The sequence below is a fragment of the Schistocerca nitens genome, chromosome 9, assembly GCF_023898315.1.
Source record: "Schistocerca nitens isolate TAMUIC-IGC-003100 chromosome 9, iqSchNite1.1, whole genome shotgun sequence".
In the NCBI taxonomy this organism is placed as follows: domain Eukaryota; kingdom Metazoa; phylum Arthropoda; class Insecta; order Orthoptera; family Acrididae; genus Schistocerca; species Schistocerca nitens.
In genome coordinates this window covers 493385174-493412084 of record NC_064622.1, presented here as the reverse complement: position 1 = coordinate 493412084, position 26911 = coordinate 493385174, and the positions used below count along the sequence as shown (strand labels likewise).

Genomic DNA, 26911 nt, shown 5'->3' with positions numbered 1-26911 from the left:
GTATTTAATTCTTCCTCTATTGATGCAAAGTCTGCATTATCTGCACCATGGGAGGCTTCACCTTGGTCAGATACTATCATTGTTGTTATTCTTTCAAAACATTTAGAACACAAAAAGTCGTCACTGGAAACTTCTTCATTTTGAAACAGAGTCTTCAAATGAGAACTCTTATTCCCAACCTGAACAAAGTTAGTTTTTTTTCCATTTATCACTCTTTTATGGATATGCAAATATGACCCCAATCAGACGTCATTTCAGACAGTCCTTTTCACAAAACACACTGCAACTTTGTCAACTGGCAAATTCCTCACAAAAACACAAAACTCTCTAGATAGTCTCAGATTTCTTAGAAACTTCTTCAGTAAACAAATTAGCACTGAGCAACTACAATACAGAAACCTGCAATGAACAATCACAACAAAGAAACTGACAAGAAACTACAACAAATTGTAAGAAATATCTGCAACAATGAAAGTGAAAAGAAATAACTGCAAGAAAGACAATAGAAGTAACAAAGAGATTAGAAGTAACAAAGAAATTACCAAGAAACAACTTCAGTGAAGACATACATTACCCTTGAATGTTAAAATTAATTTAAAAATAAAACTTGTCCAACTTAATAAGTGGAAGCTCTCCTTTACAGAGAATATAGTACTACATGGTACTAACCAACAGAAAAATCTAACTTTTCTGGATCGGCAGTTGAAAAAACAAATCCGTAAATTATAAAAATAAATAAATTCAAAAGGCGACAGTAAACTTTGACAGGTATGTCCAAACGGAGGATACCATTGTAATCATAAAGCAATTATCTTTGAAATAAAAAACCTCTAACAAAATACCTAGAACTGTTAAAGAGATACAGTACTTTAAAAAATTTTCTGAAATTTGCATCTTCAAAATGGTGTTCAGTGTCATCTTTGGAAGCCTGTATCTCGGGGCAGGAATTTTTTTGGAGAAAACAAAAAATACATGTTTCTTATTTACTCCTGAATTTTAACATATGCTAAATCCAATAATATCCAAGACCATGAAGCTAACCCCCTGCCTGAAGTGATACGGATTATGCCATTTGCTTTCCTGACCATCATGTAAAGTGTTGGTATTCAGATCTCCCAGTATGACAAGATTTACACTTTTACAATCTGACATTAATTTACTTAAAACTCCGCCAAGTGATTTCAGAAAAGCATCAAAATTTGCACAGGGGGATCTATATGTACCTATGACATAGAAAGGAACAGTGCAAAATGAGAGTTTAAGAATTGCAGTTTTGAAATCTTTGTCAACACAGAAATTGTTCCCCCATAGCACTTTTTCTGTGGTGGTTATGAACTTACATTTTCTTGAGTACAGTGCAACACCACCACCTTTATTGTGTGTTCTACAGCAGAACGTACCTAGGTTGTAGCCTTCTAATTTGCAACATTGAACAGTGTTCACTGTTTTCTGATCTTCTGTAACTATTACTACATGTGGAGATAGTCTTGTGATAAATGATTCAGAAGCATGTATTTTGTTTCCTAATCCCTGTACATAATGCAAAATTATTGTTTCACTGACCTGGCATATCGTCATTAATTCTCCCAAGAATTCATTATTTTTGCCCTTGAGAGGGATGGCCTCTGTAGCACAACTTGGTATATTCAATTTGCCGTTTACTACTTCTTGGATCCCTGTTATAACTAAGTCCTTCCCTAGTCCATTGAGATGTAAGCCATGGGATGTGTGGAATCTTCTTCCTACGCAGCTTATGTTGACAAATGTTGCATTTTTGAATTTCGTGCATATATTTAGGGTCTGTCTATTTGCACTTCGCACTTTTTTATTTACACACAACCAGATTGGCAAGTCATGTCGATGTAAAACAGAGAAGATGATACGTTTGAGCTTCTCTGCTCATGTTGCATTCTTTTGAGAGAGATCACTAGGTCATTTTATTTCTTGCTACATCATTTGGTCCCGCTAAGAACATGAAAAAGTCATTATTTGTTGTTGCTGTTTTCATATCATGGTTCATGGAAGTCACTGCTTGAAATTTTGCATATGGTTTCACTATGCTAGTTATTTTGTGATTGCATCTAGACTGAAATTCGGCTGCTATGTTCCATGCATGATTATCTGCAAATATGTTTGTTTTACACATTTTTGCTGGTTGATGATAACTATTTTTAGGCCTGCCAGTACTTGGGTGTTGTGTGGTGGCACTGTTTGTTTTGTCCGTCTGTATTTGTACGGGTACCCTTCCTTTTTCACGTGCTTCATCTGGTTTGAGTCGATTGCTTATTTTGCTTTGATCTGATAAGTACCGTTCTCTTTGTTATAGGTGTTTACGTCACTCTAAGCTGAAAATGCATTATTGTACTGTGACATGCATTGTTTGTCGCATTCTGACAATGAGTGTTTACGACCTGTCGCCGCTCGCGGCATGGCTTGCTTTTGTGCTCGCTACCGCCATTTACAATAAAAAAAAGAGAGGAATTGTCTCATTAGCAAAACAATGGCAAGAGACTGCTATTTGTTGTTACTTACACTGGTGTTTTCTTTGATAATGATCAACAAGAACCAAATGATAGACTGCGTATGATAGAAGAGTTCTGAACGAGAGTTTACCAGAAATTTTTCTCCGTTTGAAAATTTTTGCAGACACCTCTTCAGTACATTACATTCTGCACAGAAATTAGAGTCATCTTAGATTTAAAAATCTAGTCAGTTGCCATGCTTCATTTCTGACTGTATCACTATTCAGCATAAGTTTAATATGAATATAAACATGACATGGTATATATATATTCTTCCGCGTTTGCTGTTGTCTCACACTAGTTTCGTAGTTTATTAAGCAGACAGGATTTAAATGAGATAGCAGCAAACACGAAAGAATACATGGCATAATGTTTACATTCTTGGTGCCAGTATTTATCTTTGTGCCTCCAAAGCATGCCTGTGTAGAGTCACATATATTCGATGGCAGAAGTTAGTTGTCCCGGCACCTACCAACATTTTTCAGAACTTCCACTTACTTTGCACTTGATTCTAAGCCGCAGGCGGATTTTTTGATTACAAAAACCAGAAAAAAAGTGCGGCTTAGATTCGAGTAAATACGATCAATTTTGCACTTGTTCGTATGACGGAAGTACTGGTCAGACAGACTGTATGCCACTCATCGAAAAAGGTGGTAATTAAAGAGAGCAACATATGGAGAATACGGCGGGAGGGACAGGACTTCTCATTTCAACATTTCCATGTATATTTTGACGGGTTTTGTGACGTGGGGTTGACTACTGACCTGCTGCAAAATTACCTTTACGTGTCTATCGCTGTATTGTGGCTGTTTATGTATCAGTGCTGGGCTCGAACGCATCAGTTGCTTTCGATAATGATGTCCTGTGACTGTTTTCATCTGTTTCAGTAGCTACGAAAATGTTCTGTCTTCCACGTCCATGCCAGTCTTTTGACATAAAAATCAGCGTTCTTAAGGCATTGAAAACATTCTCTGCACATTTTCCACTGATAGCTCCCTCACCATTGGTCTTACCCAGCATTCTAAGAGCCACAGTCACAGATTTCTTCATATTAAAGCAGAAAATTAAACTTCCCACAAACGGCGAGAAATGGGTACGTAAGTTGACGTACTTAACCGAGAATAACCTTATCATGCAATCACAAATCGACTAATATTTTTATGGCATTATGTTGACAGATGCCTAAGCTTATTGTATTACACCTATGACCAACCACCCGAACCCCACTTGCCGCTACCACCGTCTATTGTAAAACGGCAGAAGCAAAGTTGTAGATCTAATATTTTCGTTACTGATATTAACGTTATTAAGGGTAGCAAATGAGCATGTTTAAAGCACAATTATTCTATGCAGACAAATGTTTAAATTTAAAACTTACATGTTCAGTGAAGATCCTTGGAGTTCCCAGGTGAAAGTTTTAATAACGTGTCTGTTTTGAATACACTGTGAGAAATTAGATTCTGTTAACTTAATATCATTTTCATTAAAATAATACACTCTTACTAATGTGCTTAATTCAGGTGCACCAAAAGTACATACAGAGTTTCCAAAGGCACAAAACAAGAATCTTCCTTCTCAGACCGAAAAGAATGACACTGACAGTCCAAATAACAATTATTGAACTATATGAAATAAAATCATCTTACCTTCTGAACAGTTAGCTAGCGTTAGGATGTTCACACTGCACTGTTGGTCGCAGAGCATGATGGGAATTGGCATGCACATACACTTTGTTTTTGTTGGCCATTTACACATGAAAATGTCATGGTACGGCGTGCCTGAGTCTATAGTGCTTGTGAAGGCCTCTTTGTGAGCAACAACAGCCCAACTGTGGCTCAAGGGAAGTTTGCTACTAAGTTCAAGCTGAAGGCAACTGGTCCAAGTGTGCTAACAATCAAGAATTTGATCCGCAAGTTTGAGATAACAGGTAGTGTTCATGATGACAGTGTTGGCAATGTCTTTCATCTAAAAGGGTGAAAAGTCTGAAAACATTGAGAAGACATGCACCTTGTTTCAAACCAGCCCCAGGAAATTGATCAGACCAGCTGCACAGCTGGTGGGAATCAATTGGGAGACACTGCGACAAATTTTCGTTGAAGACCTGCATCTCTCCCCATACAAAATTCAAACCCATCATCTATTAAGTTGCAGAGCCATAGAACAGTTGTTGTGTTTCACCAACACTATTGTTTACAGAATTGACAGTACTTTGATGTGGGTATGGTTTGGATTAGCAACGAAGCCCACTTTCATTTGGACGGGTTCGTTAATAAGCAAAATTCGCGCATTTGGGGGACTGAGAATCCATGTTTCACGACCGAGAAGTCTCTTCACCCTCAGTATGTGACGATGTGGTGTGCAATGTCCAATCACGGAATAATTGGTGTGATATTCCTTGATGGCACGGTTCTACTGAATGGTACATGAACGTTTTTGAAGATGATTTCATCCTCATTATCCAGAGCGCCTTATTTCAGCAAGATGTGGTCCATGCAAGATGGAACTCGATTCCATCAAAGCAGAAACGTGTTTAATGCCCTTGAGGAGCACTTTGGGAAGTACATTCTGGCTATGGGTTATAGAGAGGCCACTGGCATGGGCCTTGATTGGTCGTCTTATTCTCCGGATTTGAACACATGTGACTCCCTTTTGTGGGGCTGTATTAAAGACAAGGTGTACAGCAATGATCCCAAAACCATTGCTGAGCTGAAAACAGCCATTCAGGAGGTCATCGACAGGATTGATATTACGACACTTCAGCAGGTCATGCAGAATTTCGCTATTTATCTGCACCACATCATCGCCAATGATGGCAGGTGTATTGAACGTATAACCTAAATCTGAATATCTGCAGTGACGTTTACATATTGAACAAAGTGTGTCCATGCTGTAGTCTGTAACTAATTTATGTTTTTCTTTTTTCCCCCCATGTAATTCAATACTTGTTGCCCTGTAGTTTCTTGAATGTGTTCTGCTTCGAAAAAGAAGTTTTACATTTTGGTGGACACCACAGACACACACTAAATGAGTGCCTGCTGTACCAGCTCAAATACACTACTCTGGTCTTAGTGAACAAAATTTAGAAAAAAACAACGTTAATGTTTGGGTTCTCGCATTTAAAAGAATAATATAGCTCCTTTCGGCTACAGTGGATAAATCTTTGTTATATATAGACATTCTTCTGAATGCTAACTTTGTTTTTTGCTCCTGGTAATGTTTGGGTACAATAATCATCTTGCTAAAAATCAGTGACAAATTTTGCAACTTCACCAGTGGTCATTTTACCGCTTTTTGGCTAAGGAATTGGTAAAATACCTATTCTGTTTTCAGTTTCCTTGCCTGTCGAACTACACACTTGCTAACAAGGAATTCTGACATTTTTCCCTTTTGACCAAGAGGAAGGAGCTAAAGATAAAACTTGAGTTTTCCGGATCTCCCTATGCCAGCTGCTTTTTCTTTCATTAACAATGCAGTGGCATCAAAATCTTTGTTTTTCTTAACAATTTCATCATCCATTTTTTCCTCTACCTGTCAAGAATTTCTGTACTGCAATACAATGCCTGTTACACTTTTTCTTTAAAATATGCTTCACTTTTTCTAGTTTCAGTTTGCAATGTGGGGCATTGGGGTGATTTGGAATGGAATGAAGTTGGGAAAGCATCCCAAATCATTCCAAATTTTATTTGCGTCATTGATACTTTGACTTTCTAACACTGACTCATGAGTTGTCACCTCTGGGTCACTGGCATCACTGTCATTTCCATCACTGATCTAATTTTTTTTCACAAATACTGAAACATGTTTTACAGGTGTTTGCTTGGTTTGACATTGATTCTCTTAGCACTTAATGATTTAATTATTTACCTCAAGGACTTTTTAACTGTCTGTCTGTATATTTGGAAATGATGAGAACAAGTTATCTGCTGGGTTTCAAAAACCTTTAAGCAATAGTAACTGTGATGTCCATTATTTCCGGCCGTGAAAGTCTACATTTTAGTTCACATATAGTTCTTCCTTGATCATCTGGAAAGTTTATATTGGACCATAACTCTGCCAAATATTCTTGGTCTTCACTGTTTGAAGACTTTTTTACCGAGGTGTAGGTTGTCAAATTACATAGTATTGTAATTAATTTTCCTGCGTTACTCAAATTCATATTTTCCGTTGTAATTAACTGAGCACTGCACCAGTTAAAAATGCACTACATTACTGAACAATGAACAAATATGACCTGCCCCAAAGGAAGATGAATCAGCAGGGGCCAAATGGACTGATTGTTGCATGTCAGTGATGTTCAACAATATATGACAGTGATTGTTGCAGTGTTTTCATTTATGTGCAGGTTTCAAGCAAGCTACTGCAAACGCATAGAACACTTTAGCACTGTCAGCTGTGGTTACCCGCATAGATAAATGCGATAGATTGTATGCTTTCAAGAATCATTTAGTTAATAGAATGAAATAAATTCTTCACACTTAAGAACAATTAGTCTGCCTATAATAATTGATATTTAAGTTGCTAATTTGAGACCCCTGCATCTGAGTCAGTGGGTGAAGACCTGGATGAACTTAGTTGTAATGACTAGTTTTTTGTCACAGTCAAGTTTTTTGATTTCAGAATTATTTGTTCATTCACAGAACACCCATTAATATTTTTATTTTATTGGAAATCTTACAAACTTAGGAAATATTAAGATCAATACTAGATTCCAAGCAGGTTGGAGGAACATGTTTTTTCCTGTGTCCTGTAATTTTTCCGGATATAGGAAAGTGACTGATATTAACATTTTTTTATAATTTTCTTTGTAACTTACAGCTGAAATAAATGCAGCCTCTCTTAACTTCTGAAAAAGAAAGAAAGAATCCAAATCAAAAGCTTCCCATACGTATCAGTACTACATTGCATGGACATTCTCACAGGACCAAATCATCAGGATATCATTATGTTAAAAATTCAGTATAAAAAAGTTTTAGTCTGAGACAAAAAAAAAAAAAAATCCAGATGTTCTTATGTTATAGGTATAAACAAATACACAAAGTTTCATGAAAATCGGAGAGTGAGGGTTACAAATTCTAGAATTATTGGGAGAACTGTCATGGATTGACCCTTTCGTGTTTTGAATCTGTAAATATTTAGGTTAGGGTGTGGTACTGGACACCCCCCCCCCTCCCCCCCTCGTCCACCCACATGAAATTGTCTGCTCACAAGCGTAAGTTCACTGAGTCTCAGCCATAGACAGTTCTTCCATTGTTGCCACAGTTCCTTGTTGTTTCTCGGTCTGACGAAGGTAACGACTTCTCCACGGTCAACCCTTTCATTATTCAGAAAGGTGTCGATGCAATTGCAGGTCCTGTATAGTCTTGTTCCAGATTACGGAATGGCACCTTGTTGTTAGAAACAGTCAGTGCCCTCCAGGCACAAAAATTGCTGCGTACTTCTCTGCTCCACACCTTCCCTGTCCGGGTTGAACCGCACCGCCCTTCCAATTCCTCGCATGGAGTCGTTTATACACGCTCCCTCGATGGATTGTCTGACGAAGAAATTCAGCACTACCTGTCTGATCAGGGCGTTACGGCTGTTCATAGGGTTATGAAAAGGGTTGACACGAACATCATTCCAACCCGCACTGTCTTCTTGACATTTGACAAAGTTCAACTCCCATCGAAAATCAAAGCAGGCTATGAGATAATTTCCGTTCGCCCTTACGTTCCAAACCCTACGCGTTGCTATCGGTGTCAGCGGTTCAATCACACCAGCCAGTCCTGTTCCAATCCGGCCAAATGTGTTACGTGTGGCAAGGATGCCCATGAGGGTGGTTGTCCGCCTCCATCCCCTCGCTGCATCAACTGTATGGGTGACCACGCTGCTTCCTCTCGAGATTGCCCCATTTTTAAAGACGAAAAGCTCATCCAGGAAATCAGAGTGAAGGAAAAGCTGTCGACCTTTGCTGCTTGAAAATTATTCGCCAGTCGACAGCCCACCGTGCCTCAGACAGGAAAATACAGCACTGTCCTTGCTTCTCCTCGGCCAACAAAGGAGGCGGCCACGCAGACTGGCGACCTCACCTTTAGTACCACGGTCGTCAGATCGGCCAGCGCAAAGATCGCCCGTTCAACCTCACCACTTTCGCCTGCCCACTCTATGGCTCACCCTTCATCGGGTTCTGCTAAATCTCGAGCCCACAAGTCAGCCACCAAAACTTCGAAAAAAGAGCATACTCGTGAAGATTTTTTACGTACCCCAACTTCACAACCATTGGTTCCTCCTTCATCTAAACATCATATTTCCAAGAACGCTAATAAGAATCCCAGTTCATCTCCTTCTCCGCCAAGGCGTGTCTCATCTACAGCACCACCTGGCGGAAATCGCCCTCGGCCGTCTTCTGTGTCGCCGAGGCGCACTGCTGGCGGCCGATCAACCGGCCGATCGCTGGTGGCAGGAGCTGCTCCTGAACAACCTATGGATCAGGATCTTCTGCCTTCGGCTGAATGCCATTCCATGCTGTCGGTCGCAAGCTCTGAGCAGTCGTTGAGTTGACAGCAACCTTGGTCACATTCCTCCATTTACTGTTCACCCTATGTCCATTATCCACTGGAATATCCGCGGCATTCGAGCCAATCAGGATGAATTGTTGATCCTCTTATGATACTACTTGCCGGTCATCTTCTGTCTTCAGGAAACAAAGCTGTGTCCCCATGACCGCTTTGTTCTCCCTCATTTTCAGTCCGTCCGATATGATCTCCCCTCTGTTGAAGGCACTCCAGCCCATGGAGGACTCATGATTCTTCTCCATGATACTCTCCATTATCACCGAATGCATTTAAACACTTCCTTCCAAGCTGTCGCCGTCCGTCTTTCCCCTTCTGGATACACGTTCTCTCTTTGTACTGTATACATTCCATCATCCACACCAATGGCACGAGCTGATCTCCTTCGTCTTCTTGGTCAGCTTCCATCCCCCTATTTGCTGGTTGGGGACTTCAATGCCCACCACCCGCTTTGGGGATCTCCACATCCTTGTCCACGTGGCTCACTATTGCTAGACGTCTTCCACCAAGCGGATCTAGTTTGCCTCAACACTGGGGTCCCTACATTTTTGTCTGCCTCCACGACAAATTTATCTCATTTGGACCTTGCGGTCGGTACTGTTCCGCTAGCTCGGCGCTTCGAATGGTTCGCCCTTGATGATACACACTCGAGTGACCACCTTCCATGTGTCCTTAGACTGCAGCCTCAACTGCCATATGTGCGCCCGCGACACTGGAAGTTTGCCCAAGCCGATTGGACACTTTTTTCGTCTCTAGCGACGTTCAATGACCGTCACTTTCCCTGCGTCGACGATGAGGTCACACATATTACCGACGTTATTCTTACAGCTGCGGAACGTTCAATACCACACACCTCCGAATTGCCCCGGCGCCCCCCAGTTCCTTGGTGGAACGAGGCATGCCGTGACGCAATACGTGAGCGGTGATGTGCTCTTCGCGTTTTCCGCCACCATCCTACTTTGGCCAACTGTATCCGCTATAAGCAGTTCCGTGCGCGATGCCGTCGTGTCATCCGCGATAGCAAGAAGGCAAGCTGGAAATTCTTTATTAGCTCATTTAACACCTTCACTCCCTCCTCGGAAGTTTGGAGTCGGCTTCGACGGTTCTCAGGCGCGCCTAGTTTCTCCCCAGTCTCTGGGCTCACTGTTGCGCATGATACATTAGTGGACCCTGTCGCAATTTCTAACTCATTGGGTCAGCACTTTGCTGAGATTTCGAGCTCTTCAAATTACCCGCCAGCGTTTCTCCCGAAGAAACGTGCAGCGGAAGTGCGACATCTTGCTTTCTCCTCTCAAAATCGCGAAAGCTACAATACTGTTTTCTCCATGCGGGAACTCCAACATGCACTCTCTTCTTCTCGCTCCTCCGCCCCAGGACCGGATGGTATCGACGTCCAAATGTTGCTGCATTTATCAACCCATAGTCTGCGTTACCTCCTTCGCCTTTATAATCGAATTTGGACCGACAGTACTTTTCCCAGACGATGGCGGGATGCTATCGTCGTTCCTGTTCTGAAACCTGGAAAGGACAAACATCTCCCCTCTAGCTATCGCCCCATTTCTCTCACGAGTAGTGTCTGTAAGGTTTTGGAGCGTATGGTGAATTACCGTTTAGCTTGGTGGCTGGAATCCCGCAGTCTTTGAACACCTGCCCAATGCGGATTCCGAAAGCATCGTTCTGCAGTTGTCCATCTTGTTGCTCTCTCCACTTATATCATGAACAATTTTCTCCGGAAACGCCAAACAGTAGCAATATTTTTTGATCTGGAGAGAGCATATGATACCTGTTGGAGGACAGGCATCCTCCGCACGCTGTTCTCTTGGGGCTTTCGAGGTCGGCTACCCCTTTTTCTTCGCGAATTTATGGCAGAGCGCACATTTAGAGTGCAGGTGAACACTACTCTCTCCCGTACTTTCTCCCAAGAAAACGGGGTACCCCAGGGCTCCGTGCTGAGTGTTGTACTGTTTGCCATTGCCATAAATCCAATTATGGATTGTCTCCCTCCTGACTTCTCGGGCTCCCTCTTTGTGGACGATTTTGCGATCTACTACAGCTCTCAACGGACCAGCCTTCTTGAACGACGTCTTAAAGGATGTCTCGATCGCCTCCACTCTTGGAGCATCGTAACCGGCTTCCGTTTTTCTCCCAGTAAGACCGTTTGTGTAAATTTTTGGTGACGTAAGGAGTTTCTTCCACCCTCCTTACATCTAGGACCTGTCAACCTTCCGTTTTCAGACACCACTAAATTCTTAGGTCTTATGTTTGACAGAAAACTGTGCTGGTCCTCCCACGTTTCCTATCTTTCGGCTCGCTGTCTGCGATCCCTCAACACCGTCCGTGTCCTGAATGGTACCTCCTGGGGAGCAGACAGAGTGGTCCTTCTCCGCCTCTATCGCGCCTTAGTGCGCTCGAAATTGGTCTATGGAAGCATAGTCCACTCCTCTGCTCGGCCGTCTATTCTTCGGCGTCTCGACTCTATCCACCATCGTGGATTACGTTTAGTGTCTGGAGCTTTTTACACCAGCCCTGTGGAAAGCCTTTATGCTGAGACTGCTGAACCTCCGCTGTCCAATCGGCGAGCAGTCCTTCTGAGTCGTTATGCTAGCCATCTGTCGTCCATGCCTGCTAATCCAGCCCATGACATTTTTTTCGACACCTCCTTTGATGTAGGGTATGCAGGGCCGCCCCTCCTCCCTACTACCACCGGGAGTCCGCTTCCGTCAACTGCTCCATTCTCTTTCCTTCCGCTTTCCTAAAACCTTCTTGACAACTTGGGGTACAGCACTGCCTTGGCTCCATCCCCGGATCTGCCTGCTCCGTGACCTTTGTCAGTTTCCCAAGGATGGTACCCCTTCACTTGTTTATCGTCGGGCATTTTCTGCTCTATGTGCACAAATGAAGGACGCCACATTTATTTACACTGATGGCTCAAAAACATCGTTTGGTATAGGGAGTGCCTATATTGTTGGCGACGCCCCAAATCAATTCCGGCTTCCCGACCAGTGTTCGGTTTATACTGCAGAGCTTTACGCTGTTCTCCAGGCTGTTTACTACATCCGCCGCCATCAGCGGATACAGTATGTTATCTGTTCAGATTCTCTCAGCTCTCTCCTCAGTCTCCAAGCTCTTTACCCTGTCCACCCTCTGGTCCACCGGATTCAGGACTGTCTGCGCTTGCTCCACCTGGGGGGCGTCTCGGTGGCGTTCCTCTGGCTCCCGGGCCACGTTAGTATCCATGGAAATGAGGCGGCCGATATAGCGGCCAAGGCTGCAGTCTCTCTTCTTCGGCCAGCTATTCAATTGTTTCCCTTCGCCGATCTACGGAGCGTTTTATGCCATCGTGTTGTTCTTTTATGGCACGCACATTGGTCGGCACTTCCCCATAATAAATTGCGGGACGTGAAAGCTCTTCCTTGTGCTTGGACCTCTTCCTCCCGAACGCGTCGTCGGGAGGAGGTAATTTTAACTAGACTCCGGATAGGGCATTGTCTTTTTAGCCATCGACATCTTTTAAGCGGCGATCCTCCCCCACTCTGTCCCCACTGCTCTCAGCTGTGGACGGTAAGACATCTTTTAATTGAGTGCCCCTATTTTACACCGTTATGCGCCCGTCTACAGCTGTCGCCTGATCTATCGTCAATTTTAGCAGATGACACGCGCTCGGCCGATCGCGTTCTCGAGTTTATTAGTGCCAGTGAAATGACGTCAGTCATTTGAATTTTTTTGGGACAACCAACCCCTTTCTGTAGTGGATTTTTAAGCCTTCCTTCTGCTTTTAGTTTATCCATTTTTTTGAGTTTCGTTCCCATTGCTGCTGGTTTCCATTTTCGGTTTTTTACTGTTTCCTAAGTCACGGACCGGGCGCAGTTTTGCGCCCTTAAAAATTAATAATAATAATAATAATAATAATAATAATAATAATAATAAAACACCACATGAAATGTTGGTTGTGGTGACACAGTTCTGTAGCATAGCCTGAGGTCTTTGGTTGAAAAGTAATAATTTGGTTGGGAGTTGGGGAATCAATGAAAATGAATGCCAAATAAAGGTTATTGTAATTGAGTGACCTTTAGTGTAGCTTATAGTTTGTTTCTGCTATATTTAATTGCACCTTACCATATTTAACACACTTTTTATCATAAAAACTATAACTGCAAGGTAAGTCTAGAAACCATAAATTAGATAATAAACAAATCTCAAGAGTATTTTGTTCCATATGATGCACATATATTTTACATAAACTATAAAAAATGAAGGGCTGGTCCACTTTGTAACTATTATTCTGTGTTATTATTTCTGTCAATGTGTGTACTTTTGGCTAGAAAAAGAGGAAGAGCCAGAAAACTTTGAATATGGTTTTCGTTGCCAGTCGAACACCTAACATAGTGATAAGTGGTGTTGTCATACAGCAGTAATACATTGAAGAGCCAAAGAAACTGACACACCTGCCTAGTATCATGTAGGGCCCCCGCAATCATGCAGAAGTGTTGAGTCATGTCATGACATGGCATGGACTTGACTAATGCCTGAAGTAGTGCCGGAGGGAATTCAAACCATGGATCATGCAAGGATGGAGATCTCTTCTGAACAGCACATTTGTAAGACATCCCAGATATGCTCAGTAATGTTCATGTTTAGGAAATTAGGTGCTGACAGGCCCAGGCGAGGCATAAAGCTTTGTGTCATGCAGTCATCAAGGGTACATGAGTACCGGATTCCAGATATTCACAGTACACTTGTCAAATTGTCGTAAGGGAAAATCCCCATTTCATCACTACCTCGGAGAGACTGTGTCTCATTGCTTAAATCTTGATAATCTGTCATTTTAGCTGCAGTAACCAATCTAATAATTGCACCAAATAATTTTGTTTTGTATGGGCACTGCCGATCGCAGCGTAGTATTCTGCCTGTTTATGTATCTCTGTATTTGAATATGCATGCCTGTACCGGTTTATTTGGCACCTCAGTGCATAAAATAAACAATGAGTCAAGAGAGAAAAAAAATTAAGATTCGTGCAAGAAAATGCCCCAGATTTTGAGCTAGCAGCACGCGCCCACACACACACACACACACACACACACACACACACACACACACACACTCTCTCTCTCTCTCTCTCTCTCTCTCTCTCTCTCTCTCTCTCTCTCTCCCTCCCTCCTGATGAAGGTTGTGGCCGAAAGCTATATGAGTGTGTCTTATCATGCCTACCTGTAGCTTGACATGTCTTCTTTACAGTAAGTAACAATCTCTCTTTTCTTACATTGTTGATATTTGCGCCTGGAGTTTCCATTGTTTGCTTTGATCTTCCATTGTTATCTAACTAATAAGAATTTATTTGAATCTAGTTGGGTAGAAAAGAAAATTATGACACAGCTTGACTAAAAGAAGGGATTATTTCATAGAACCTTTGCCGAGGCACGAAGGAATCGTCAATTTGGTAGTGGAGGGAAGTGTGTTGGATATAAATAGTAGAGAGAGACCATGGAATGAATATAGTAAGCAGGTTCAAATGGACGTGCATTGCAGTTGTTGCGCAGAGATGAAGAGGCTCGTGTGGGATGGAGTAGTGTGGTGAGCTCCATCAGATCAATTTTCAGACTGAAGGCAACAGCAGTAATTATTATGATTGGAAATTATCATCTTCATCTGTGCTTTTTCCATCAAAGAATAATCTTAATCTGACTTCGTATTGGCTTTGTGTTTGGCTGACACACTGAGAGTCTACATTTGGAAATATTTTGTTCCTATCATCTGGTACAGTATTGCTTCCTTCCATATTTGTGGGTTCAGTGTGTATTCTGTCAACAAATGTGCATCCACTACTGCACTTTCAAATCATTCTGTCTCTTATTGCATTTTGTTTATTGTTAGTGGCAGCGGCATTAGAAGCAGTCTTGAAGTATTGTTACCACAGACATGACAGATAAGATTGTGTTTAAATCATTTACATGAATCGTGAAGTATGACTTCCGTGAACTAATGTTTTAAGTAACTGCACACAACAACTGTTGCTCCAGTAATTGTGTATAAAGTAGTATAGCTGGTCAAAAGTCACTACTTCCATAATTTTGGAATTTATTCTTTTAGGTTATCTTTTTAGTATAGAGTATGTATGGTTTTGTTTCTTTCATAAGTTTTAGTTTAAAACCTTTTAACTTAGAAAGTTAGTCACCAACGCAGGATGACGTAGAGGAACCATGGCACAAGTAGAACTAATAGTTGGCCAAGCAGTGGGTAGACATGTACGCAGTAGAGCAATTTATGATGGGAGGGACCATTCATTGCACACAGTCACTTTGAATAAACAGATACTACTTTATGTAAACCTAAACATAGGGCTGTACACAGGAAGATGCTGAAGGGAATGGGTTTGGCTGTCAAGAGGGGAATATGTGAAGCCATCAAAATCTACACTAGCAGAATATTATTGAGATACCTGGCACAAAACCCAAAGGATCCTGTCAGATGCAACAGCAGTTACTGGCCCCAAAGTTAGTGTCTCGACATTTGGGGATGACAGAGGAACTGAAACTGAGAGTAGAAAAGCAAAGCCAGAAATAGCTAAGTCTGTTTTGATATGTTCCTTTGCAAAGGAAGGTACTTAGGTACTGCCCCAGTTTAATTCTCATACTACTGCAAATTTAGTGATATATGAGGGTTCAGTGAAAAGTTATGCTTCACCTTCGCTTCTTGTGTTATGATGAGAATATGTTAATAAATCAGACACAGAAATAACCTATAGAATGTTCTCTTTAATATTCGATACTCACTTCTGCAAATAATCAGTGGACTACTGACTACACTTCTGTTGGCAGTGAGTTTTCTGAAGTCATCACAGAATGTTGTTTGTAAAACAATAAACTGGTAGCCAAGGTCGCAGGAATTCTTTTTATTCCATGATTACTGGTTGCAACGAAACTAAAGCCGCCATCATTGGATCTAGGGAGGACAGAAAAAACTATAAAAGTGGGCTTGGATTCCTCTTATATAACATGTATACATATAAATTTAGTTACATACCTTAGGACATATACAGGTTACAACATAAAGGCAAACAGTGGTGATATTAATAGTTGCCTATAACACGCAGGCCTTACAAAATGTATATGTGACCAGGCAGACGTGCAATTGTGTAGGTCTGCAGCTTTCATAAGTTTTGTATATGTTTGTGTGTTACAATAATCTCTAGAATTATGTATAAGCCCTAACGACGTAGTGTTACCACACACGCAGAGCCTCACACACTTAGAGCCTATTATGATGCGAGCTGTGACATTCATTGGCGCCTCTTCTGCCAGCGCCATCTCGCGACGCGGCCTGTAGTGTAAGAACAGAGCCGGAGTTGCGGTAGTATACCTAGCTTGCGCTTCGATGTGATGGAGACACTTAACATTTATGTCATCTCTCTTGGATGCCTATGTGCTACTTACGACAATTTTGTAAGGCTTGTGTGTTATAGGCAACTATTAATATCACCATTGTTTGCCTTGATGTTGTAACCTATATGTGTCCTAAGGTATGTAACTAAATTTATATGTATACATGCTGTGTAAGTGGAATCCAAGTCCGCTTTTATAGTGTTTTCTGTCCTCCCTAGATCCGATGATGGCGGCTTTAGTCTCGCCGAAACCGGTAATCATGGAATAAAAAGAATTCCTGTGATCTTGGCTAGCAGATGCTTGTTTTACAAGCATCTAGATCGCTCCCACATGAGAACAATGTGCTCCCTACAAAACAGAAGGTTGTTCTGCAACCAGCCTCTCCCAGTTCTACCAAAGTCATCACATGCATAGTGGTGCCCCCACATATCACGTTTCATTATCAAGAATGGATGAAAGTCAGGTGGAGGATTACTTGGAGGATGTCGTATGGTGGTGAGCTTCAGGATCTGAATTTCTGCTGTGGTTGCGTGTGAGGTGTGTGTGGTCTGGCATTGTCATGGCACATGAGAATATTTCTTTTTTCCTTTTGTACTCTTGTTGCATGTCATATCACAGTCATCGGCATTGTGATTTAACACCCTGAGTTGATTGTTGTTCCACGTTCACGGAAATTAACATTCATAGCACCATCTGAGGGCTGTGTCTTGATTTTCTTTTTGTGCAGGAAACCTTTGGGTCATTATTCCTGTGACTGATGTTTAGTGTCTATTTCATACTGGTGTACCCACGTTTTGTCTCCTGTCACAATTGTAATTCAGAAACACAACAGCAGATCCTCTCAGATTTCAAGTCTATGTTCTTTAATTTCAGCCATCAACATCTATAGTACCCATTGTGCACAAATATTCCAGTAACCAAGAAGATTAAGGTGTTGTAATCATTTCATCTTTAGCTTCAACATTTTGCATGTACAGCTCAGTAGTTGCTGCCAGAACATGATCAACTCCTTCTTTGTCATGCAAGTCTTATGTTTTTTGCCTCACCGATGTTAAACTTTCTGGATTGTTGACACACAATGCTCACATCAACACAATCACCACAAACAGCTTGCATTCTTTGATGAATTTCCTATGAAGTGACACTTGCCATCAAGAATTCAGTGACTGCACACTGCTTAAATCACATTGACCAACCATCTGTGCAGGATTCCATTCTGTACACTATAACAACACAAAAGTTCTCTGCTAAGACTTTGCGCCATTTTGAATTGTAGGTGAGCCTATCTAACATTCCAGTATCTGTCACATATCAGTGGTGCTATCTTTTGTGGGGTTAACAGAGGTGGAGGCATTACTTTTATTCAAACTGGGTAGATATTTCTGTCAGTGGCACTGAGAAACTGCTAAAATTGAACAAAGCTCCCTGACAAGATGGGCACCCTGCCATATTTTATACAAAATTTGCCACTGATGAGAAAACCAAAAGTAATCATCATTTAGAAAAAGGGTAGTAGATGCCATCCCCAAAACTATCACCCAAGCTCATTGACATCCATCTATAGAATCTTAGAATGTATTTTGAAGTCAAACATAGTGAGGTATCTTGAACAGAATGACCTCCTCCACAACATTGGCCATAGATTCCAAAAACATTAGTCACATGACATTTCTTGTGACATTGTGAAACGTATAACTCAAAGAAATCTTGTGTGCTTTGTATTTTTTGATGTAAGGAATGCATTTGACTCAGTGCCACATTCATGCTTATTAAGGAATGTACGTTCTTATAGGGTATGAAACAAAATTTGTGATGAGATTGAGGATTTTATAAAATGTCAAATCAAAGATGCATTCAGCAGTCTATATTTCCACTTTTACTTTATTTTTGTGACCAATTTTATTGTTTCACTGCATCAGCTTATGACCCCTCGACTGATTTGTAGGAAAAATCCAACCACATGTGCAATTGCAGTAAGGGTCAGCATTCAGTAAGTGATATCTTTAGAGTTCTTTTTAACAATGTATTCCCTTTATTAATTGATTCCAGTGTGCAGTTGACGGATGACAAGATTGTGTTGTTAAAAAGAAGTCTACAGATACCAGTTACTGAATGCTGGCCCGTATTTTGATCTTGCCTGAGGCCCGATTTTTCCTACATAGGGGCCCTGAAGATGGCATAGTTAAGTGCTAAAACAAGTTACACAAATAAAATAAAATTGGAAATATAGGCACCTTAAGATCATTTTGATTTGACAATTTATATTGAATATCCGAAGTCCCACAACCATCCTGTATAAAGAGGAGCTTACAGAGCCTTGAGGATTTTGTGGTAGGGAAGACATAGCACGTAATCACAGATGTAGAGTCATCAAAAGAAGTAGAAGTAACTTCAGGTGTGCCAGAGGGAAGTGTGTTGAGCTGCTTGCTGTTTGTTTTGTGGTAGATAATATTACTGCTAACCAGACTTTTGCAGTTAATGCAGTTATCTGTAATAAAGAAAATATTCACAAATATCTTTATAAGATTTCAAAGTGGTATTAAGATTGGTAAGTTGCTTTAAATGTATGCAATTTGAAATTATGAGCTTCACAAAATGCAGTAAAATTGTATCATATGGCTACAAGTTTCACTGTATCACGCTTGGGAGTGGTCAACTCGAATAGAATGGTTTGTAGGGATACGAAATGGGATGACCGCATATGCTTAGTTGTAGGCAAAATGGGTGCAGATGATTTGTTGGCAGTATTTGGGGGAAATGTAATTAGTCTACAAAGGAAATTGCTTACAAAATGCATGCATCCAATATTAAAATATTGGTCAGATGCGGGGGACCCATTCTGAATAGGACTAACAGGCACACAAATGGTGGCAGTAAGTTTGACTCGCAGGAGAGTATTATGGAAATGTTGAGAAACCTGAATTGGCTGATGCTTAAAGATAAGTGACAATTATTCTGCAAAAACCTATTTACAAAGTGTAGAGAACCAATATTAAATGAGGCATATGAAGATTTACTTCAACCACTTTTGTATTGCCACCATATGGATGGCAAGACTACATAGTGCACAAAGAGCCATTGAAGCATGGAAGAAACCCTAAAGTGTGATATAATACTAAGTACCCTTTGCTATACACATTAGTGTTTCGCAGAATACATATCTAGATGTAGAATTGGTGAAAATATGACACAAAACATGCCACCATCAAGGATGGAACAAGCCAATGCTGAAATTCAGATAAAAGTATTCTGAAGCACAGTATCTCCCACAGGCATGCGGTTAGATGTCGGCTGCATGGAGATGGTACAGGTACACTCTGTAATTCACTGAGATCCAAAGTCTTGACATAAGGAGGAAAATTAATATCCACATAACCACTTACAGTACTCAGTTCTGATCTACAGCTTCTGTGGAGTTGGATAGAAAGCATCTTAACATTTTTGAAACAAGTGCAATGAGGAGATTCTTTGGATCTGTTAAAGATGGACAGTGGAAATGTGAAAACCAAGCACTGTTTCATACTTTTGTATTTGATACCGGAGAAAGAGCATAAGAATATTGAAACTTCCTGGCAGATTAAAACTGTGTGCCCGACCGAGACTCGAACTCGGGACCTTTGCCTTTCGCGGGCAAGTGCTCTACCAACTGAGCTACCGAAGCACGACTCACGCCCGGTCTCACAGCTTTACTTCTGCCAGTATCTCGTCTCCTACCTTCCAAACTTTACAGAAGCTCTCCTGTGAAACTTGCAGAACTAGCACTCCTTTCTTTCAGGAGTGCTAGTTCTGCAAGTTTCGCAGGAGAGCTTCTGTAAAGTTTGGAAGGTAGGAGACGAGATACTGGCAGAAGTAAAGCTGTGAGACTGGGCGTGAGTCGTGCTTCGGTAGCTCAGTTGGTAGAGCACTTGCCCGCGAAAGGCAAAGGTCCCGAGTTCGAGTCTCGGTCGGGCACACAGTTTTAATCTGCCAGGAAGTTTCATATCAGCGCACACTCCGCTGCAGAGTGAAAATCTCATTCCATAAGAATATTCTTTGTCTAACCTCGCTGCTCAGATAGTGCACTTTGATTTTAGATTAACAGAAAATTGTTATATTTGTACTGTTTTGTTGTAGGTAGTCTGTCTTCACAATCGTCAAGGGATCCTTCGCCGGCGCCGTCAAGTGCATCTACCCTATCGTCTTCTACTCCAAACCTCGCGTCCCTCGATAACACTGGGCGGCAACCTGGAAGAGTGCCTGTGTTGCCTTCTAACCCGTACACCCCTTTGCAGACTGGATCGGGGTCACCACTGAGAATAGCACCACACGGTAGCAGCCATCCACATCTCTCAGCAGGTGCTTCATCTGGCCAGCAAGTGCAGCCAGAACAGAGGTTTGTTATAAGCAATAAGCAAACTATTTCTATTGTGTTGCACATAGTCATTACTTTCCAAGATGTACTTAATCCAGTTATCCTAATTTTCGCAATAAGATATGCTACTATAGTGCAAGTTGTTTTTTAACATTGTTACCAAAAATCTCAAAGTTGTTGACCGATTTACTTCAAATTTTTACACGACACTCTAATAAACATTCAGACAGATGTAGGCTGTATATATATTTTTAACTGATTCTGAGAAAGGAAATTCTGTGCTATGCTGTGCTGCAAAAATGTACAGTTTCATTTTCTTGGACAGAAAGGAGGGCGAAGGAGACTAGGACATGTATCCAGTTCCCATATAAATATACACCGAAGAGCCAAAGAAACTGGTACACTCGCCTAATGTCATGTAGGGCTGCTGCAAGCTTGCAGAAGGGCCACAGCATGCCATGGCATGGACTCTAGTGATGTCTGAAGTAGTGCTGGAGGTAATTGAAACAGTGAATCCTGCAGAGCTAGCCATAATTTTGTAAGAGTACAAGAGGGTGGAGATCTCTTCTGAACAGCATGTTGCAAGGCATCCCAGATACGCCCAATAATGTTCATGTCTGGGGAGATTGGTGGCCAGCAGAAGTGTGTAAATTCAGAAGTGTGTTCCTGGAGCCACTCTGTACTGGAATTGCCCAAATCTGTCGGAATGCACAATGGACATGAATGGATGCAGGTGATCAAAAAATGGTTCAGATGGCTCTGAGCACTACGGGACTTAACATCTGTGGTCATCAGTCCGCAGGTGATCAGACAGGATGCTTACATAAGTGTCACCTGTCGGAGGTCTAGCTAGACACATCAGGGGTCCCATATCACTCCAATTGCACACGCCCCACACCATTACAGAGCATCCACTAGCTTGCACAGTGCCCTGCTGACATGCAGGGTTCATGGATTCATGAGGTTGTCTCCATACCCATACACATCCATCGGCTTGATACAATTTGAAATGAGACTCGTCCAACCAGGCAACATGTTTCCAGTCGTCAACAGTCCAGTTTCAGTGTTGATGGGTCCAAACAAGTCATAAAGCTTTGTGAGACAAGGCATAAAGCTGTGTGTTGTGCAGTCATCAAGGGTACACGAGTGGGCCACTGGCTCCGAAAGCCCATATTGATGATGTTTTATTGAATGGTTCATATGCTGACACTTGCCGATGACCCAGCATTGAAATCTGCAGCAATTTGCTGATGGGGTGCACTTATGTCATGTTGAACAATTCTCTTCAGTCGTCGTTGGTTCCTTTCTTGCAGGATCATTTCCCGGCCGCAACGATGTTGGAGATTTGCTGTTTTCCCAGATGCCTGATATTCATGGTACACTCGTGAAATAGCCATATGGGAAAATCCCCACTTCATCACTACCTTGGTGATGCTGTGTCCCATTGCTCATGCACTGACTATAACACCACATTCCAACTCGCTCAAATCTTGATAACCTGCCGTTGTAGCAGCAGTAACTGATCCAACAACTGCGCCAGACACTTGTCTTATAGGTGTCGCCAACCACAGCACCGTATTCTACCTGTTTGCATGTCTCTGTTTTTGAATATGCTTGTCTATACCAGTTTATTTGTCACTTCAGTGTATTTAGCAATTGTAAAGCACTGTTTGATTCACTAGCACATTTTAAGAGCGCGTACAATATCAAAACAGGAGCAAGATCACTTAGTCTTTTGTCCAGTGCCCTTTAGTAGTGTGTGAACACTCTCTCTCTCTCTCTCTCTCTCTCTCTCTCTCTTCTTCTTCTTCTCTTCTTCTCTTTCTGTTTATGGGTGTGTTGTCTCCCAATATTGTAGCCTGGCTGTTTAAAAAGTTTGCATGTCCTTTTTTTATGTGCTTGTTTCCTGCTAAAGATATCATATGTTTAGTGGTGGTGGTGGTTAGTGTTTAACGTCCCGTCGACAACGAGGTCATTAGAGACGGAGCGCAAGCTCGGGTTAGGGAAGGATTTGGAAGGAAATCGGCCGTGCCCTTTCAAAGGAACCATCCCGGCATTTGCCTGAAACGATTTAGGGAAATCACGGAAAACCTAAATCAGGATGGCCGGAGACGGGATTGAACCGTCGTCCTCCCGAATGCGAGTCTAGTGTGCTAACCACTGCGCCACCTCGCTCGGTCATATGTTTAGTAAAACATCATTCTGTCCTCTCATATGACATATATTTGATGATGGGTTTCCTTTATTGCTTATTTAAATAATATTTGAGAGAAAAGGGATGGCTCTGCTTATTAGCTACCAAGATGTAACATTTGGAGAATGGATAAGCCCTGAAGAATATTACCGTATTTACTCGAATGTAAGCCGCACTCAAATCTAAGCCGCACCTAAAAAATAAGACTCGAAATCAAGGAAAAAAAAAATTACCCGAATCTAAGCCGCTCCTGAAATTTGAGACTCGGAATTCAAGGTGAGAGAAAAGTTTTAGACCGCCCCTCCAAATCGAAACAAAGTTGGTCCATTGTAACGTGAAACACAATTGAGGTCGAATGGATGAAGATACAGCTACAGTAGTTTGGTTTGAGTCGTAAGCTCAACAGTTAAGCTTTACCAAGTAGCCATTTCTGTGTGTCAGGCGCTCCGTCCGTATTTATACGGGTACCCTTCCTTTTTCACGTGCTTCGTCTGGTTTGAATCGATTGCTTATTTTGCTTTGATCTGATAAGTGCCGTTCTCTTTGTTATAGTTGTTTACGTCACTCTAAGCTGAAAATGCATTATTGTACTGTGTCGTGCATTGTTTGTCGCATTCTGATAACGAGTGTTTACGGCCTGTCGCCGCTCGCGGCGTAGCTTGCTTAGTGCGCACTACCGCCGCTTACAATAAAAAAAAAAGAGAGAAATTATCTCATTAGCGAAACAATGGCAAAAGACTGCTTTTTGTTGTTACTTACACTGCCGCTTTCTTCGATAATGATCAACAAGAACCAAATAATAGCTGCGTATAATAGAAGATGTTCTGAACGAGAGTTTAGCGAAAATTTTTCTCCGTTAGAAAATCTTTGCAGACGCCTCTTTAGTACATTACAGTCTCCACAGAAATTAGAGTCATCTTAGATTTAAAAATTTAGGCAGTTGCCGTGCATCATTTCTGACTGTATCACTATACAGCATAAGAATAATACGAATATAAACATGACATGATATGTATATTCTTCCGCGTCTTCTCGGTCTAGTTTCGTAGTTTATTAGGCAGACAGGATTTAAATGAGGTAGCAGCAAACACGAAAGAATACCTGGCATAATGTTTACATTCTTCTACCTGTTCTTTTAATTTATTTACTGACGCAGAGGTTTTGGCGCCAGTATTTATCTTTGTGCCTGCAAAGCATACCTGTGTTGCGCTACATATATTTGACGGCAGAAGTTAGTTGGGGCGACACCTACTAACATTTTTCAGAACGTCCACTTACTTTGCACTCGATTCTAGGCCGCAGGTGGTTTTTTGGATTACAAAAACCGGAAAAAAAGTGCGGCTTAGATTCGCGTAAATACGGTAAGCCATTCACATTCTACAAAGGTAATGTTACTTGTGACACAACACAATTTGATCACTTAAACAGTAGATACTACTACTACTACTACTACTACAATAACAACAACAACAAAAGATATCAACTTCATCTATATTCTGGCAGATATGACACTGCTGTCCTGTTAGCATATCTAATATACTACCTATGATTGTGTGTATGAGGAAGTGCTTGTGCCATCAATGATTTCTTGGTACCTGCTGAGGGATCGGATGATGGAGTTAAGCAACTCCAATTTTGTTTGAATAGTTGATCACCAAGATTGCAGTGTTGATAGAAAATAAATTTTGTGAACAATGAAAAGTGGCATACCAAATTATTAGTTTTGATATAATGGATGAACTTTTTATTGACAGCTTACTAAATCAGGCTCAAAGATAATCTCTATGATTGGGATCTGTAGTACGGAATTTCTGTGTGGTGAAAGGTGACAGTTTTGACGTGTGAAGATGTGTGAGTGTGTGTGTTTTTAAAGTATTTTTTAAATGACTTTTTTTAAGCTAGCCCAGTAATTTTCCAATTATCAGTAACGTATATGTAATTGTTTTTGAAGACACAATATACAACAGGGTGTATACGTTCTGGGACAACTGGGAAAAATCCGGGAATTTTTTTTGTCCAGGAAAAAACCGGGAAAAATCCAGGCATTTTTCATTGTTTTAATCTTGAGTTAAATTTTTGTAATTTTGACTGGTAAGAACTGATAGTCTAACAAAGAATTTTACTGTACCCACTACTGCGGAATAGTACTGCAGCAATAAAATGTAAACGAGAGAACAAAACCAAAATAAAACAATAATAAAACTTAGGTTACAAAAGGTAATGCGCCATTTACAACAACAAAACACAATGCACACACAAGTACCTGTCAAAGGCCTTGGGACGAAGACAGTGGAATACTTGATAACAGCAAAATACTTCCAATGAGCGTGACATCATAACTGTTTACATTAAGTTTGGTTTGAGCAGTTGCCAGCGGGCTCATGCACATGTACAGTTGAGTTGTGTATGAGCAGTACCTTCTGCTTCTGGCTACTTGAAGAGTGACTGTAGCATGACACGGGGAAGTTATGCTATGCAGAAAAATTTTTCTGGTGCGCCTAAGCTGCCAGATTTGCGCATGTACAGAGCAGTCTGGGTTGTATTGGGGAGAGGGATAGTGACCAGTGTTTACATTTAGTGATTTTGATGCTTTCTCTTCATTTACATTTCATACAGCAAATGAAAACAAAATGGATTTCTGTGGCTGGAAGCTATAAAGGGAATTAAAATATAGTCACATAATTACAGAAGGCTAAAATGTGTCACTAGTTTCAATTTTCTGATTTTATTTTATTTCCATGTTTTTGGCAGTCAAGCATTAATCGCCTTGCACAACAACGAAGTTATTTTTGTCGATTTTATTAATCTTTGCCACACATGCAGTCAATTTATAAGAAACAAAATGTTTCATTCCACACTATTGGCTAGTTTAAAGTGTTCACTGAATTTAAAGTGCACATTTTCATCTTCTGGCACGTATGACATTTTGTGATGATAAAGAATCAAACATGAGACAACACAGTACTGGTACTCCAAGAAAATTTGCGTCACGAAAAGCACACTAAAAAGCTCCGTGTCAGGTTGTGGCCTACTTCATTGTAAATCTGGACATAAGAATGTGTCCTTTAAGCTGAATTATGCATTTTAGTGTGGTTTACAAAATTCCTATATTATTGAAGTATCCTCTGATGTTCTATTTCCTTTATGATGATGTGTAAGGACTCGGTGCTATATGTGTATAAACATATGGGCTACCTACATCATCGTAGCTGCCCATGTGCAGTTATGTCTGTTTTCTGGTGCTCTCTGGCAGCTGCTGAAACAACCCATTTCAAAGAGGTCGCAGGAGAATATTGCGAATGGTTCTTTGAAAAGCGTTATTTTCAAAGGAAATTACCTTTTATGCAAGATGAATTATGTTATGTGTGAGGATGAGCAATGAATTTTTTAAAATCACAGAGGATTTGACTCTCATTTAAAACTTAACAATTTGAGTACCAAACCACTTGGAATAATTTCGAGTTCAGAAGACCAGACATTAATGTCATTGTTTGAAATTTTACTGGCACATTTGTGTGTTGTATCTTAAAGTATAACTCTCGCTAAAAAGACTAGTGTTATACGTGAAAGCTTAGCTTTTCTTGTAGTTTACTAATCCTCAAGATCAGTATTATTCGTGAAAGCTTAGGTTTTCATGTTGCTACACTACATACATTAATTTAAGCCATTAACTTTTCCTGTTTGTGTGTTCATGCTACTTATCAGTGATGTTGCTGCTGGGTCACTACATCATATGTCATGCTCTGAATATCTGCTGTCATTGGCTGGCGAGATCACATGAGATGAGCTATGATTGGCTTGCAAAAGCGCATTGCAATCTCTATTTCAATTCTTTCGAAATTAACATGCTGTGTTTGATGGAATTCAGATTTGTACTTCTGTAATATGAAAATATGCAGTGTATTGTAATATGAAA

At 41.0% G+C, this 26911-nt stretch overlaps 1 protein-coding gene across 2 annotated transcripts in view; it reads left to right on the top strand.

Moving 5' to 3' along the window:
- LOC126202957 (protein transport protein Sec24A) overlaps window positions 1–26911 on the top strand; it is a 159820-nt gene that overhangs the window by 8426 nt on the left and 124483 nt on the right. For both annotated transcript variants that reach the window (XM_049937077.1, XM_049937076.1), the window contains exon 4: window positions 20564–20822. In XM_049937077.1, coding sequence (XP_049793034.1) covers window positions 20564–20822 — 259 coding nt within the window. The remainder of the gene's footprint in view (window positions 1–20563; window positions 20823–26911) is intronic.